The 13,957-nt window shown below is 51.2% G+C and overlaps 2 protein-coding genes across 2 annotated transcripts; one reads left to right on the top strand and one right to left on the bottom strand.

Annotated features, from left to right (window-relative positions):
• Positions 1 to 5,018, top strand: LOC116493517 (dual oxidase maturation factor 1-like). Its single transcript, XM_032194979.1, has 6 exons — positions 1 to 147; positions 974 to 1,031; positions 1,628 to 1,762; positions 1,882 to 2,095; positions 3,887 to 4,101; positions 4,804 to 5,018. Exons 1-6 carry the CDS (start codon positions 1 to 3, stop codon positions 5,016 to 5,018), a joined length of 984 nt encoding a protein of 327 aa, XP_032050870.1.
• A 3,480-nt stretch (positions 5,019 to 8,498) lies between these two features.
• Positions 8,499 to 12,321, bottom strand: DUOXA2 (dual oxidase maturation factor 2). Its single transcript, XM_032195213.1, has 6 exons — positions 12,175 to 12,321; positions 11,995 to 12,052; positions 9,992 to 10,126; positions 9,590 to 9,803; positions 9,145 to 9,359; positions 8,499 to 8,698 (listed from the first exon to the last, which is right to left on the bottom strand). Exons 1-6 carry the CDS (start codon positions 12,319 to 12,321, stop codon positions 8,499 to 8,501), a joined length of 969 nt encoding a protein of 322 aa, XP_032051104.1.
• Between the last annotated feature and the right edge of the window lie 1,636 nt (positions 12,322 to 13,957).

Here is a 13,957-nt window from a genome sequence, read left to right as displayed (position 1 = left end):
ATGACGCTGTGGAATGGCTCCTTCCCCTTCTACGCTGGCACCAATGCTTGCTTCCCCTTCAACACCACCTCGGCCGTCATCGCCTCCGTCTTCCTCTCTGCACTGGCCACTTCCATCATCATCCTGCCAGGCATCCGAGGAAAGGGGGTAAGTGGAGGGGCTGAGAGGGCTCAGCCCCATGCTGGGTGCACCCCACTTGCTGCCCCCCTGTCCTGCCTCTACAGCAGACTCTGGAGCAAATGTGCCCCCGGGGCAGGGGCCTGCCAATGGCCAGGGCTGTGGGATCTCCAGCGAGCCCTGAGGACGAGCTCCAGCCCAGCTCCTATGCTGGACTCCACCACCCCAAATTTACAGGCAGCCCAGATCTGAGCTTGGCAAGTTCTCGGTTAGATTTAACCTGAATGATTTCACTGGGTGAGGCACAAAGAGCTTGCTCCACCTTCCTGAATCCCCAAAAAAACAGGCGGTGTGCGCTGTGCATGCCTCAGCACTGCCAGACAAGCCTGGGGGGATGTGTGGCAAACCCACTTTGCCGTGACCCCACCGCTCGCACATCACAAGCCTGCAGAAAGGTGTTTCCCACCCAGCCAACCCACCGCCTCACTGCTTTTGTCTCCAGCTGTGGCCAGCTGCCAACACATAAAAACATACAAGCTTTGGATAAGTGTGAAATCTTCCACTCGGGACTATGAAAGGGAGTGGCTCCATCTTTCTCAGAAAGGGAAAGGCACGGTTTTCCGAAATGGGCTGTTTTGACCTTCTTACCCTGCCTCGACCTCCCTTCTGCCTTCTCCCCCCAGGTTTCCCCATGCCATGGAAGGGAAGCCCAAGTCATGGGTCCTTCCCCTCTCCTACCCACACACAGAGCCTGTGGGGCAGCTCCCCAGGCTAAGGATGGCCCCATTTCTGGTGGGACATGCTTGGAGCTGAGATCCAGGTCACAAAATCTGAGACCTCTGCTTCCCACTTGCAGCGACTCTTCTGGCTCCTGCGAGTGATTATGGGACTCTTCATCGGAGCCGTGGTCCTCAGTGAGTACGGGGGTCCAGGGGCACTTGGAGCCAGGTGGGGAACAGCAAGGATGTCCAAGATGTGTGGCATGGAGGAGTGAGGTGTGGGGGGATGAAACGAATGGAGCAGCCAAGCCCAGCCTGCAGGATGAGCTCACAGGGAAGACCAACCCATTTCTGTGCCCAGCACCTGGCTCACCCAGGGCAATCAGCAAGTGGTGGGAGCCATCTCCTCTAAAGGTTGGCAGTCAGATGCACAGAGCATCTCTAGCATGGACAATGAAAGTCTGATGCCATCTGCCAGGGGACCCAGACAAACTGGCAGGCATTTAGATGAGGACCAAAGTCTGGAGGGTGCCCACAAACCAGCCCCATTGCCAGTAGGTCCGGAGGGCTGAGCTAGGAGAAACCATCCCGAATGGGGCTCCTGAACTCATGGGTAGGTGTTGGAGAGATGACACGCAAGCACGTGTACCTTCTGCTCACAAGCCAGGCTTACAAACTAGGCCTCACCCTTGGGATGGTGTTCAGGCCATGGTAGCAGTCCAAGCAGGTCCTCCCACGGACATTGTCACTAGATATCTGGCCACCAGGCCATGGCTAACCTGTCTTTACAGCCATACAGTTCACCAGGGACTGGGAGAGCGGATGGGTGACAGCAAACACCTCCTACAAGTCCTTCAGCAGTGCCGTGGTGAAGGCAGACATCGGGCTGCACATCGGCCTGGCAGGGGTGAACGTCACGCTGGTGGGTGAGTGCGTATCGCAAACAGAAGGGATTGGGCACAAGCTTGGCTACCCTGCATGTACCAGGAAATCTTGGAGCTGTCTCTAAGGCTGAGAGAAGACCTTAGTCTCCCTCCTCTGGCAGGAAACCCAGTGAATCAGGTCAATGAGACCATTGACTACAACGAGCACTTTGCCTGGAGCTTCGATGCAGACTACGACCACAGCTACAGTGAAGGCCTGGAGAAGGGGCTGCCCAGCCCCATCCTCTATGTGGCGGAGAAGTTCACCACAGAAAGCCCCTGCAACATGCACAGGCAGTACCGCATCTCCGGCCACTACGCGTCCATCACGCTGTGGTAAGGTGGAGCAGGAGGTCAGTTCCAGGGCTTAGTCGGGAAGTAGGAAGAACCGAGTAGAGCCAAGAGTGCTTGTTGGAGCTGCTCTCTTCCTTGGAAGTCCACAAAAAAAGCCTTGGCTGGTCTCAGGGACCCTCCCTTCTGAAGAATTAGAGATTCAAGCATGGCTCACACCCATGCTTGGTCATCTCCCCTGTAGTCCTTATCTAACCCCCGCACCCTAATGCAGCAAAGTGGTGAAAATATTCTGCATTATCTAAAGGAAAGTACAGGAAGCTTCATGTGGTGTTTTTACCTTCCTGGCCTGATGAACTCCGCCACAGCTGTTCTCTCACCTCCCCTCCTTGGAAGAGTGTGAGAAGGAAGTATGTTGGAAAAAAAAAAAAAGGCTCAAGGGTTGAGATAAAGATAATTTAATTAAAAGGAAATGGAAGAGGAAAAAAATAAAAAAAAAAAAAAAGAGAGAGAGAGAAAGGGAAAAAAAAAAAAAAGCAACAACAACAACAAGCAAAGTCTGTGCTGAAGCAGAAGGAGAGGAAAAAAAAATTCTCTACTTCCCATCATTGATTGATGTTCTGCCATGTCCTGGAAAGCAGGACCTCAGTATGCATAGCAGTTGTCTGGGAGGACAGATGTCTTCATAACGAGACATTCTCCTCTTCCCCACATTTAATTGCTGGGTGTGACACCATGCAGTATGTAATATACTTTTGGCCAGTTTAAGTCAGCTGCCCCTGTGATATCCCCTTCCCACCTCTTGCCCACTGCCTACCTACTGGTTTTGGGGGGCTTTTGAGGGGGTCCCGATGCTGTGCCAGCACTGCTCAGCAGCAGACACACCACTGGTGTGATACCAGAGCTGTTCTAGCTACAAGTGCAGGCACAGCATTGTATGGGCTGCTGCAGGGAAAGTTAACTCCATCCCAGCCAGACCCAGTGCACTTTGTGAGGCTTCTGGCACAAGGTCCTCTCCCAGGCCACCTGGCTGAAGATGCAGAGCCCTGCTGAGACCACCATGGGGATTCCTCCAGCAAGCTGGAGCAGGCGTGAGACCTGCTGGAGGGGAGCAGGAGGGAACATCGAGAGGGTGCTCAGGGGCTGTTTTTGGCATAAAATGGGGATCCTTTGTGTGCACTGTGACTGCAGGGTCTCAGAGCATCCCCACGTGTCTCAGAGATCATGAGTAAAGCTGCAGGGACAAGTGCCTTGTGATTCCTTGCAAGGGTGCCAGCACCCAGCCCCAGCTCACGTCCCCCTCTTCATTCTCAGAAGTAACTGGCCATGCCTAAACCTCCCTGCTATTGAGAAGGGAGTTATTTCAAGGCAGGGAAGTTGATGTAAAAGTATTCTTCTTTATTGTTCTTGGAATCATAACAATTTCTCACCTCCCCATGAGATAAACGCAAAAACCACGCACAGGGCAGGGCTGGGAGCTGGGTTCACTCCAGATGCTGAATCAGAGGCGGGCAGGGCATCTTGTTTGGTTCTTCCTACAAAGCTCTTCCTTGCTGCCATTCTCGCTTTGAATAGGTGGGAACCACCTGGAGTTGGCCAGTCATGGAGGACCACCGGGTCAGAGAAAGGCTTAATTTGGAGTAAAAGGCTTAATTTGGGGGCTCAGATGAGCCCTCACTTCAGAGCAGGGCTGGTGTCAAAACCAGATCAGGGTGCTCGGGGCCTTGTGCAGCTTAGTGCTGAATACCCCTGGGTGTGGAGAGGCCCCTCTACCACCAAAGGAATTTTCATGCCCAAGTGTGATGCATGCAGCTCGGTTTTGTGGTCCTTTCACAGGATGGCCTTATGCACCTGGCTCATTTCCATCCTGCTCTTCTCCATGCCCATCCTCCTTTATGGTGGCTACATGCTCCTGCTCACTGCCGCGCTGATGCTCTTCTCACTGCTCTTCTTCATCACTGCGAGGAACACCCCAAAGTGTCCCATCCAGTTTGGACCAGCCTTTCTGAAAACAGACTACGGTGGATCCTTTTGGCTGACATTAGCAACAGGTGGGTGCTCAGCTTGCTACTGGGGCTTTTGTTGCTCATCCCTGCAGCAATGATGCCCCAAAAGTACTTTGTCCACACTCATCTGAGTGACCCCAGTTACCTGTGTGGAGGTGTGCCCTGGGAAGTGCTATAAAAGTCCTGAATCACTTGCCCAGAGCAGGGTTAACCACAAAGACACATCAGATTGTCTAGGGCCTTGTTTGGTCTGGTGGTGGATATCCCCATGGTCAGAGACCCTCTCTGCCTTTCAGAACCTGTCCCATGGCTGTTCCACTCATGGAGAGCATTTTTTTCCTTATATCAAGGTGGAATTTCTCCTGTTGCACCTGTGCACCTCTGAGAAGAGACTGGCTCTTGTTCAGCAGAGGTTCCCCTGAAGACTCCTCTTTACCTGGCTAAACAAGCCCAGCTCCTCCAGACATTCCCCATACATGGTGGGCTCCAGCCCCATCTATTTTGGCCTTCTGCCCAAGTATATCGGCTAGTTTCTTGTACTGGAGAGCCCAAACTGACAGCAGTGTCTAGATATGGAGGTGCAGTAGGAAGGTGAGAAGGGAAATAACCCTCCCCTTGACCTCCCAGGTGATGCTGGCCTCCATCCCCAGGTCTGGGTCTCCATCCCCGGGTCTGGGTCTGGATGGGATGGGACATGTTAGAAGGAAGTGCAGGGGCCAACGCTTGTCTTCACCCTGTGTGTTTCAGGGCTGCTGTGCCTGCTGCTGGGGCTGGGCGTGATCATCCTCAACTCCGTGCGACCACAGAAGCTGAAGCTTGTCTTTAACCTGGATGAGGGAAAGGGAGAAAAAGCGGAGGGGTGGGACAAGCCTCACCTGCCAGATGAGTCCAGCTCCTCTGACCAGGACGTGCTGATGGTCCCCCTAAATGAGCTTTGTGAGGTGACGACCACCCAGCTGTAAGGCACAGTTGTGGGAGGTCAGGAGAAAGAGGGCAAAGACGGAGGACATCATCCCCCCCAAATACGTGTTCAGGTACAAACCCCCAGGAGCCCAGGTGAGAAGAGACACATCAAGAGCTGACTGAAAAGAATATCCAAATCTGGAAAGACTCCTCAAAAACAACAGTTGTATTCCCCCTTCTCCCCCCCTCCCCCCCATTTCTCCTCTTTAATGTTTTTCAATATTTGAACTCACCAGCAGCTGGAAGAGCTTTTAGGGTGAGGTGAATCCTTGTCCTGTCCCTGGCTGTCCAGTTACAGACACTGGGCTACTGCCCTTCCCTTTAGCCCATCCATCCCCAACAACACCTGGGAGCCCTCCCTAAGATATGGAAATTAAACCAGAAGAAACTAGAGATAAACCAAATAATTGCAGAAGCATGAATATGAATGAAAGGAGAAGCAGAGTGCCCCCAAAGGCCTCCAAGAGGCCCACTCTGCCCATCGTCAGGCAGTAAAATGGAGCAGAGCCGTGGCCACCAGGGTGCCCTGTGTCCAGCACCTCCTCTTTGTCTGGAGTGAAGGATGGATTGTCATGGAGGCCCATCATTTAGTGCCATGTTGGCGCTGCTTGTGTGCTCAAACCCTGATGGTGTCCTGAATGTCGGAGGCACCAATTTCTGGAGGCATCCTGGATTTCAGGTGCATCCAAGCACCCCACTGCTGAGGCTCATGGGCAGTGAGTTGCTCATGGGTCAGGGAGCTGCTGGGCTGCACACTGTGCTGGAAGCAGAGCAGTCAGAGTTGGTCGGTAGGCTCCTGCTTCTTACACTGCTTATGAACACCCCAAACCACGATCCTGTGAGCAGCCTTGGAGGCTGGATCACAAAGGAGCATCAAACCACCAGGCAGTCTGCCTGCCCTACAAAGAGCCAGGAGGGGACCAAGGGCCATCTCACCCCGCTCCCCTCTCACCCCGCTCCCCTCCCCCGGCTCTGTACAAAGCTCTGGATGCAGTTTCATTCACATTTAGTGTAAAAGGCAGTGGAAATGAACTCGTCATGGGGTATGCAAAGCTGGAATCCTGCAAATCCAGGGTGGATGTGGCCACCCAATGCTTTTTTTGTTTGTTTGTTTTGTTTTGTTTGTTTGTTTGTTTTCCCCCTGTATTGTATTCACTTGCTGTTCTTAGTAAAATAAGTTGGACTCAGTCTTTCTCTTGTCTGTCAATAAAGGAGTCCCTCTGAGGGCTGGAGATGCTGTTCCTTTCACATGGCCATCATAGGATAGGGAAGAAGTCACAGGCAGAGCCTTTTATGTGGTAAAGAGGCATTTACAAAGAGGTTGGAGTTGAACTCCTTTGGTTTGGGAGACCTCAGCCAGGACATTCCCAAAGGTGTCTACTAGGTGATGCTTCAGCCTAAAGATGCAAGGTGCAACAAAAGGCTTTTACTTATCTAATTAAAATTGAAGCATGTTCCCCCTTCCAGCCCATCCTGGGGGCAAGGCAGCAGGCAGCTCTGGTGAAAGCTAGGTGGCATGATGGCTGCATGTCCTGGGGCACTGACTACCTCCAGGCACAGGGACCATGGTCCTTACAGGGCCCCAGAAGCTGTGCTCTCCAAGTTGCTTAATGGTGTTTGTTCTGTCTGTTGGCACTGGGTCTCTGGTGAGATGCCAGGTTCTGCCCAGCCATCAAACCCCATCTGGGCAGCGTAGGGCCAGAAGCAGCCTGGGCTGAGAACCAGGGCTTTGTTGGCAATCACTTTACATCTTGTTGTCCAACAGCAGCCTGGCACCGCCAGGAAACTGAGGAAAGATCTGTGATGTATGGAGGAGGTAGGGCCTGCAGCAGCTCAAGCAGGGGCTGCACAACTACAGCTCTCATGATGCATGTGAACAAACACATGACATTACACAGTGAGGCAAAATAATTATCCCTGAGCAAAACAGAAACGTGCTCAGTGCTGCAGTGCTCAGGAGGGTGCCAGATGGGGTGGCAGGACAGATAGGAAGCCCCCCAGCCTCCTGTGCTTTGGGGACACACGATCTGTCCCACACCAGTCTTGATAACCTGTGTTTGGTTGCAGCATCTTCCCGCAATGCCTCCAGACCTGATATGTCTGCACTCAAGAACGAAAGACCTGAGAAAGCAGCTTCCTTTTCTTGAGGGAGTTTTCTTGTTTTATGGTTTTCATCGTGCTATTCAACTAACTAAAATCTTTTTGAGGGTCTCCTACACCACTGTAACATGCTGCTTCTGATGACAAGTGTTTCTCAGGGGCTCACCTTGAGCCAAGCCAATGAGTCTCATGCTTCCTGTGGGTGCCTCTGCCAGGGCAACCCCAATAGAAAGGATGCCACCGCAGGGAGCTCACAAGCATTTACCTGCAGACAAGACCCATGGCCCCACAGAAGAAAACAGCCCCAGAAAATAACCAACATGTTTCCAAGAAGTACTTTTAAATAAAAATTTATTAAAAATAACAATTCTTGTCAGTAACAAATCACACTAAAGCGACACAATCTTCATGTCAAAGGAATAAGTAGTCTAACTTAACAGCAAGAATCTTTTCTCAGGAAGAAAAGAGTCAAAATACTGAAATTGTCTCCTTCACAATTAACTGGATTAAATCTTTTCAGGTAACCAGCATCCAGATATGACTATCACCTTGCACATGCCAGTGGACACCTTGTGAGGCTGGTGAATTTGGTTCCAGAGCTCATCTTTTATTTGTAATTACACAACTTGATGCACTTCATTTCTCACCTCATCTACAAGCAGGCTGGGTCTGACTCAGGGTTGCATTTCGTGGTAAGCCCAGCCAGTACAAGTGTGCTCCAGCTGGACGGGTATAATTTCATTCTTCCCTCCCCTGTGGCATCTTTTTGGCCCATGTTAGGCTACAGTTCTTATCTCGTAAAGCCCAAGTTTGAAAGTGAAAACAATCACATCACCACATTCCCCCTGGCAAGCTCCATGGTATGTTTACTCAGTCTTTATTTTTGGAGCAGCTTTCTTACTCTAGCTCATGCAGCATCCAGCCCGGGGGAGTCTGGGTCTGTGCCTGGCCTTCCTAGGTACATTTCAAGTTCTACACAGTCTACATCAGTGCTTGGGAAAGAAAAACTGAACAGGTTTGATCACTGTCTTTTGGAGTCACGGGTGCTCCCCGTGAGAAATCTCACCAGAAAGCTCAGTTTCTGGTATGGGAACTGACCACCACATTCCCGGGTGAGCATATGGCTCAACTTGCTTGGGATCTGAGCTACTCAGATTGCAGCCTGCTGGCTCGTTGCAAAGCCTGCCCTTTTCCCAGAGAGGACAATCAGGGAAAGAGAATCTGCAAAGGTACTTCTGAGCAAGTCCCCATCCCATTAAGGGCTCATGCACATTTTAGAGGCAGATGGACAGGGAGATGGGTGTTGGGAGACACCAAGAAGGGTTTGTGCTCTGCCCTCTTGGGCCTGCCTTAAGGGAAGGAATAGGAAAAGCTTTCTTCTACATGCCGCTGGAGATAATTCTGGAGGGCTGAGGAGGAGATTGTGTGTTGCTCATGAACTGAGGGTTGATGTACACTTCAGTCATCTCTTGGCAGTCCTCAGTTCTGACCTCATGGAGGTCAAAGAAAGTTTTCAGTAGGTCTGGGTTGAAGTAGTGCAGTACAACAATAGCGATCCCAACCACAAAACAGAGCAAGCCTGAAAGACAATGTGCTCTGTGAGAGCAATCCTGTAAACACCAACACATTTCCCTCCCCATATCCTACCCTGATGGCCCCCTACTGAGGGACAATACCTTCTCCTATGTAAGACGGCATACTACTGTATAAGGTCACTTCAGCTTCTGTGCTGAGCATCATAAAAAACAAGTATGGGTCTTAAATTCCAGGCTTATAGTCCCCAATTCCTTGCACTGCTGCAATTTAGGGACTAAAAACCCCTCCACCACCCTCAAGACAGGGACTATGCTCCCAGTTTTGCCAGCCCTCTCCTAACCTCTGCTGGGAGCTGTCGTGCCAAGTCACAGGGCGAGCCTCCACTGGGCTGCACTCCCCAAGCTCTCTTTCCTCCATTTATGAGGAAAAAAACACAGAACTCTTGCAAACCCAGACTCTGTGGTGAGTCTGGATGTAGCTTGTACTTACCAATCACTAGTGTGAGCCAGAAAGATCCCCCATAGTCTATGAGCAGGGATTCAGTCCCAAATTGGATCGGGCATATCAGGGAGTTCCTCACAGTGGAGAAGGAAAGCAATGAAAAGATCATGAAAGCCCCTGTAGTCAGGACCATGTAGCCTCCATAGATTAGGACGGGCATGGAGAAGAGCATGTTGGAGATGAGCCACGTGCAGAAGGCCACCCTGGAAACAAGAGAAGACCAGTGGATAAGATGTGCAAGTGCCATAGCCTAGGTGGATCTATGTGAGGATCTCCATGTGGGAGCAGAGATTCGTGGTCATCATGCCCCATCCCTGGAGGTGTTCAAGACCAGGCTGGATGGGGCCCTGGGTAACCTGATCTAGTGGGTGATGTCCCTGCCCAGGGCAGAGGGGGTGGAATTGGATTGTCTCCCCTGCAGAGAAGAGCTCACCAGAGAGTGGCCGACGCGTAGTGGCCGGAGATGCGGTACTGCCTGTGCATGTTGCAGGGGCTTTCTGTGGTGAACTTCTCCGCCACGTAGAGGATGGGGCTGGGCAGCCCCTTCTCCAGGCCTTCACTGTAGCTGTGGTCGTAGTCTGCATCGAAGCTCCAGGCAAAGTGCTCATTGTAGTCGATGGTCTCATTGACCTGATTCACCGGGTTTCCTGCCAGAGGAGGAAGACTAAGGTCTTGCTGTGGCCCAGTAGGCTGGGCATTGCCAGCCAGGAGCACAGGCAACCCAGCGATGGCATCGGCTCAGAAGCCTCCAGTAAAAGCAAGGCCATCCACAAAACACTTGGAGACCTCCCATGGCCATGGCCCCCAGAACTACAGGCAGGGACATCAGACTCACCCACCAGCGTGACGTTCACCCCCGCCAGGCCAACGTGCAGCCCGATGTCCGCCTTCACCATGACAGTGCTGAAGGACTTGTAGGAGGTGTTTGCTGTCACCCATCCGCTCTCCCAGTCCCCCGTGAACTGGACAGCTGCCAGAAAAAATTGAAGGGTGGTTAAAGAAGGGTTGGTCCCGGACCTTGCTGTACTCAAGGTGGGCCTGAGATGAGCTCAAGCTGCCGCCTTCCTTCTGTGGCACTGCAAGGGAGTGTATGAAGGGCAGGAGAAATGAGTCAGCCATAAGGACGTGCCTCAACCAGCCCCCACGCCCTGGCAGAGCTCTTGTCCTCCTCTTGCTGAGCATCCACTCCCTCAGTCCTGGAGGGGGGGAGCTCAGATTCCCAGGAACGCACCCCAGGACCTGATTCCTCCTTGGACATTCTCTTCAGAACTTCCCTGCAAGCTCCCCACCATGGCAAGCACCGCAGCCCCCAAGGACAGGGCTCAGAAATGAGCCCATACCTCAGCCTCAGGAACAGGGGTGAGTTTCATTGCCATTATTAAGCTCCCTATGAAGCAGCACATAGCACTAAGAGTGAATAGCAAAAATTCACTAGAATTTTTGTCCAATAGAGGTGGTTGAGAGGGGTGGCAAGCACCATTGCAGCTTTTGCTGGTCATTTCGGTTGGGGGAAAAAGAAAAACTTGAACCATTTTTGGTATACTTTTTTTTTTTTTTTTGAAAAAAGCTTGTTTTTCTGAAACACTTTCACTTTGTCGTGGATTTAATTTTCCAGCAATAATACAAGCTGAATGTAAAGACAATGATTGAATCTCAGGCCACACAAAACCTTTCAAACCTGCCTAAAAATAAGTTCAGCTGCTGAATCAACTTGTGAGAGCACTGATCCAGTTGCAGCTTTGTCGGAACATTTTCCAGCTGCAGGGTTGAGTGTGCCCAACTGAAGACAGAAATCCTGACGCTGGCTTTACAACAATTAATTCCTCTTGTGTGCCCAAGCAGCACCTGGCTGCATCCTTGTACTGAGAACAGCACTGGATGGCTCTCCAGAGCTGAGTGAGTGCTGAACTGGTTCAGGCAGTGGAGCAAGCCACGATCTCCTCCCCTCCTCCAGCTGCAGCTTGGCACTGTGCTCCCTGGCAGCTCTGGTGGCATCTCCCAGCACTTAGACACCCCCAGGTGGAGGGCAACTGCCACATGCCAGGCTGGGCCCCATAACCCATGTGTCAGGTAGCAGAATCAAGCAGCTGGTCACAGCCTGGCTATCCACTTCTATCCACTTTTATCCTCAAGTTGTTTGTCATTTCAGTTGTGCTTCATCATCCCACTCCAAGCAGTCTTATAATCAGCCCTGTACTTTAAAGCTGGGGTTTCTTTGATTCAGGACTGATGCTCCACCCATCATCTTCCCTCCCCTCACTGCTGCTTATACACCCTGTAGCCCTGTCCAAATTTGAAATGCCCACAGCCTGGGCTTTGCAGGTTCCAGCTGTCAGTCCCATTTATTACAGAAGATTTCCTGTTTTCTGCTCAATCAAATCCTCTCCTTTGTGTACTCCTGCCTTGCTCCTTGGAAAGTCTTTACCCCCTGCTTTCATTCTGTCTATATTTTAGTTTGTCCTACATCACCTTCACCCTCCAGTTTTGCCTGGCCACAGTCTGAGCTACTTATCTGTGCTCCCGTGGCACCAGGTGGCTCAGAAAGGCTCGTGCAGCTGGAGGAACATGGGGCTCTTTGACCTCCTCGGTGCAATTAGAGCAAAGTGCCCTCCCAATTCAGAAGTGAGCTCAGGCACCTCCCAGAGCTCTCAGCCCCTGTGTGAGTGGTGGGGGAGCCCAGCTGAGAAGCTACACGGCTGCTTTGCATAGTAAGGGAAGGGCAACCAGTCTCTGCCAAGCCACGGCTGTGATCACCGGCTCATACTCCCCAGACACAGACCCTGCCCCAGGGTCAAATCCTGCCCCGTGCCCGCCCTCGAAGGGGTGCGCAGCACTTACCAACAATCACCACTCCCACCACCAGGCTGAGGAGAACTCGGAACACCCAGTACAGCCTCTGCATGGAGAAAGGTGGGATGTCAGGCACGGAGGAACAGCCCCCGGCTGTCCTCCCGCCTCGCCCCAGCATCCAAAACGTGGGCAGTGGACGCTTTATCCCCAGGAGGAAGGGTCACGCACCGCCCGTCCACGGATGCCTGGGATGATGAGCAGGAAGGTGGCAGCGAACGTCAGGAAGACAATAATCACTATGATGGTGCTGACATCGAACACAAAGTGCTTCCTCTGCTGCAGGTAGAAGGGGTAGACGCCGTCGAAGAGAGTCATTCTGCACCTCTAGCAGCCCGGGGGAGAGAGGCAGTCACGGCAGAGGCTCAGACCACCTCGTTCGCTTCTTGAGCCTGTGGTCACCAGCTCCAACTCAGCTCTGGAATAACCAGCTGCGGGAGGTCCACCTCAGAACTCAAGGAAATGACGCTGCAAGGAAATAGACACGATGAAATACTCCCCAGAAGAGAAACATGCCACCCAAAGCCCTCAGGGGAGGAGAGGAAGTGCCTGGGTAAGGGCTTAGCCAGCCTGAGGGGTTTGTGGCTGCATGGAGAACCACAAGGTGCTGTCCTGCTGCAGCTTGAGGAAGTGCCCAGACCCAGAAACCTGCCGAGCAGCTCCTCCCCGGACAGAGCCAGGTTTTTCCCTCCAGCAGATGTGGCCAGGGCTTTCCACTTTGTGGTGTGCCCTTCGAGGAAGTCTGCAAGCCAGCAACCACCGCTCCTCCAAGCTGGCACATGCAGACTTCCTCCAAAATAACAATGAACCTCTGCGAATATTGACTTCACAAAAGCAAAATTATCCCAGCCAGGGGCACCATCACCAGTCAAAGCCCACTACCTCCACTGCCACCCCCTCTCTTCAGAGAGGTTTTTCCCCAGGAACTGTAAAGTCTTAGGAGTAGCAAAGTACAATCTCTTTCTATGCTCAGTCCAGAGCAGCCCCAAAGGAACAGAAGAAACCTGTGGACCTCAGATGTTGGTCCAAGAATGGAGCACTGGCACATATAAGCATCAGGGGTGAATCTTTATGGGAGACTAAGCTATACAAAATCAAATGGCAAAGTGTGCAGTTCCAAAAGATTGCTTTGAACTCCCACCAACACTTTAGTTCTGGCAATTACAGAAATTCACCTATTTCTGGGCTAGATATTTTCTACCAAAACTGATTACATGCTTAGTCCTTTCATTTTGCTTATTTAATAGCATCTCTGCATGTAACTACCCTGGGAAGTCTTCAAAAGTCAAGAAATGCCAGAGCTAACATGACTCACAGCCAAATATAATTTCATTCTATCCTTGCATGAAGGAGTTGATTTTATTCTTATTTTCTGAAAACAGTAATAATCATATTTTTAGATAAGATCCAAACCAAAGCAATTCAGCCACAAAAGCACAGGTCTCAAATCCCTAGAAGTGGGTGATGATTATAGTAAGTATCTTAAAACAATTTACCGGGGCAGCTGAAGTCACTTTTCAATCTGTAAAGCAATATTTTGTTTCAGAATAAATCTCTGTCAAGAAACCCAGATCATTACAGCAAACAGTTTAACAGACACTAGGTTTTACAAGGAAATTTTCTGGCTCACAACTGATCTAGCTCTCATCTTATCTAGACTCTCTGTTCCAGAACAACAGAGCTATCAAGTATACTTATAAATCTTGTTTCATATTGTTTTGTTGTAATTATTCCTGTGTATTTCCAAGGACAGCCAAGCACGGATCAGTACAGCCTTCAATCACCATTCCTACTAGGATTACCTGATGAGCAGGAGCTGTAATTGAGTCCCAATGTTACAATATCAGGCTGAAGTCCAGGGTTCCCAGATCAGCAAATGTGCCCACAGTCTGAGAGGCTGTAAGAGAAGGAATAAACAACCAGTTTAGACTAGAACTAGTTAACTCTTGTTGTC

The sequence above is a fragment of the Aythya fuligula genome, chromosome 11 (genome assembly GCF_009819795.1).
Source record: "Aythya fuligula isolate bAytFul2 chromosome 11, bAytFul2.pri, whole genome shotgun sequence".
Classification (NCBI taxonomy): Eukaryota; Metazoa; Chordata; class Aves; order Anseriformes; family Anatidae; genus Aythya; species Aythya fuligula.
Note: the sequence above shows the minus strand (reverse complement) of the source record. Positions and strands in the feature narration are given on the sequence as shown.

Coding starts and splice junctions, on each gene's coding strand:
- LOC116493517 (XM_032194979.1), top strand. CDS start 1: ATGACGCTGTGGAATGGCTCCTTCCCCTTCTACGCTGGCACCAATGCT. Junction 148..973: donor CAGGCATCCGAGGAAAGGGG/GTAAGTGGAGGG, acceptor TCCCACTTGCAG/CGACTCTTCTGGCTCCTGCG. Junction 1,763..1,881: donor GGTGAACGTCACGCTGGTGG/GTGAGTGCGTAT, acceptor CTCCTCTGGCAG/GAAACCCAGTGAATCAGGTC.
- DUOXA2 (XM_032195213.1), bottom strand. CDS start 12,321: ATGACTCTCTTCGACGGCGTCTACCCCTTCTACCTGCAGCAGAGGAAG. Junction 9,804..9,991: donor GGTGAACGTCACGCTGGTGG/GTGAGTCTGATG, acceptor CTCCTCTGGCAG/GAAACCCGGTGAATCAGGTC. Junction 9,360..9,589: donor TACGCGTCGGCCACTCTCTG/GTGAGCTCTTCT, acceptor TCTTGTTTCCAG/GGTGGCCTTCTGCACGTGGC.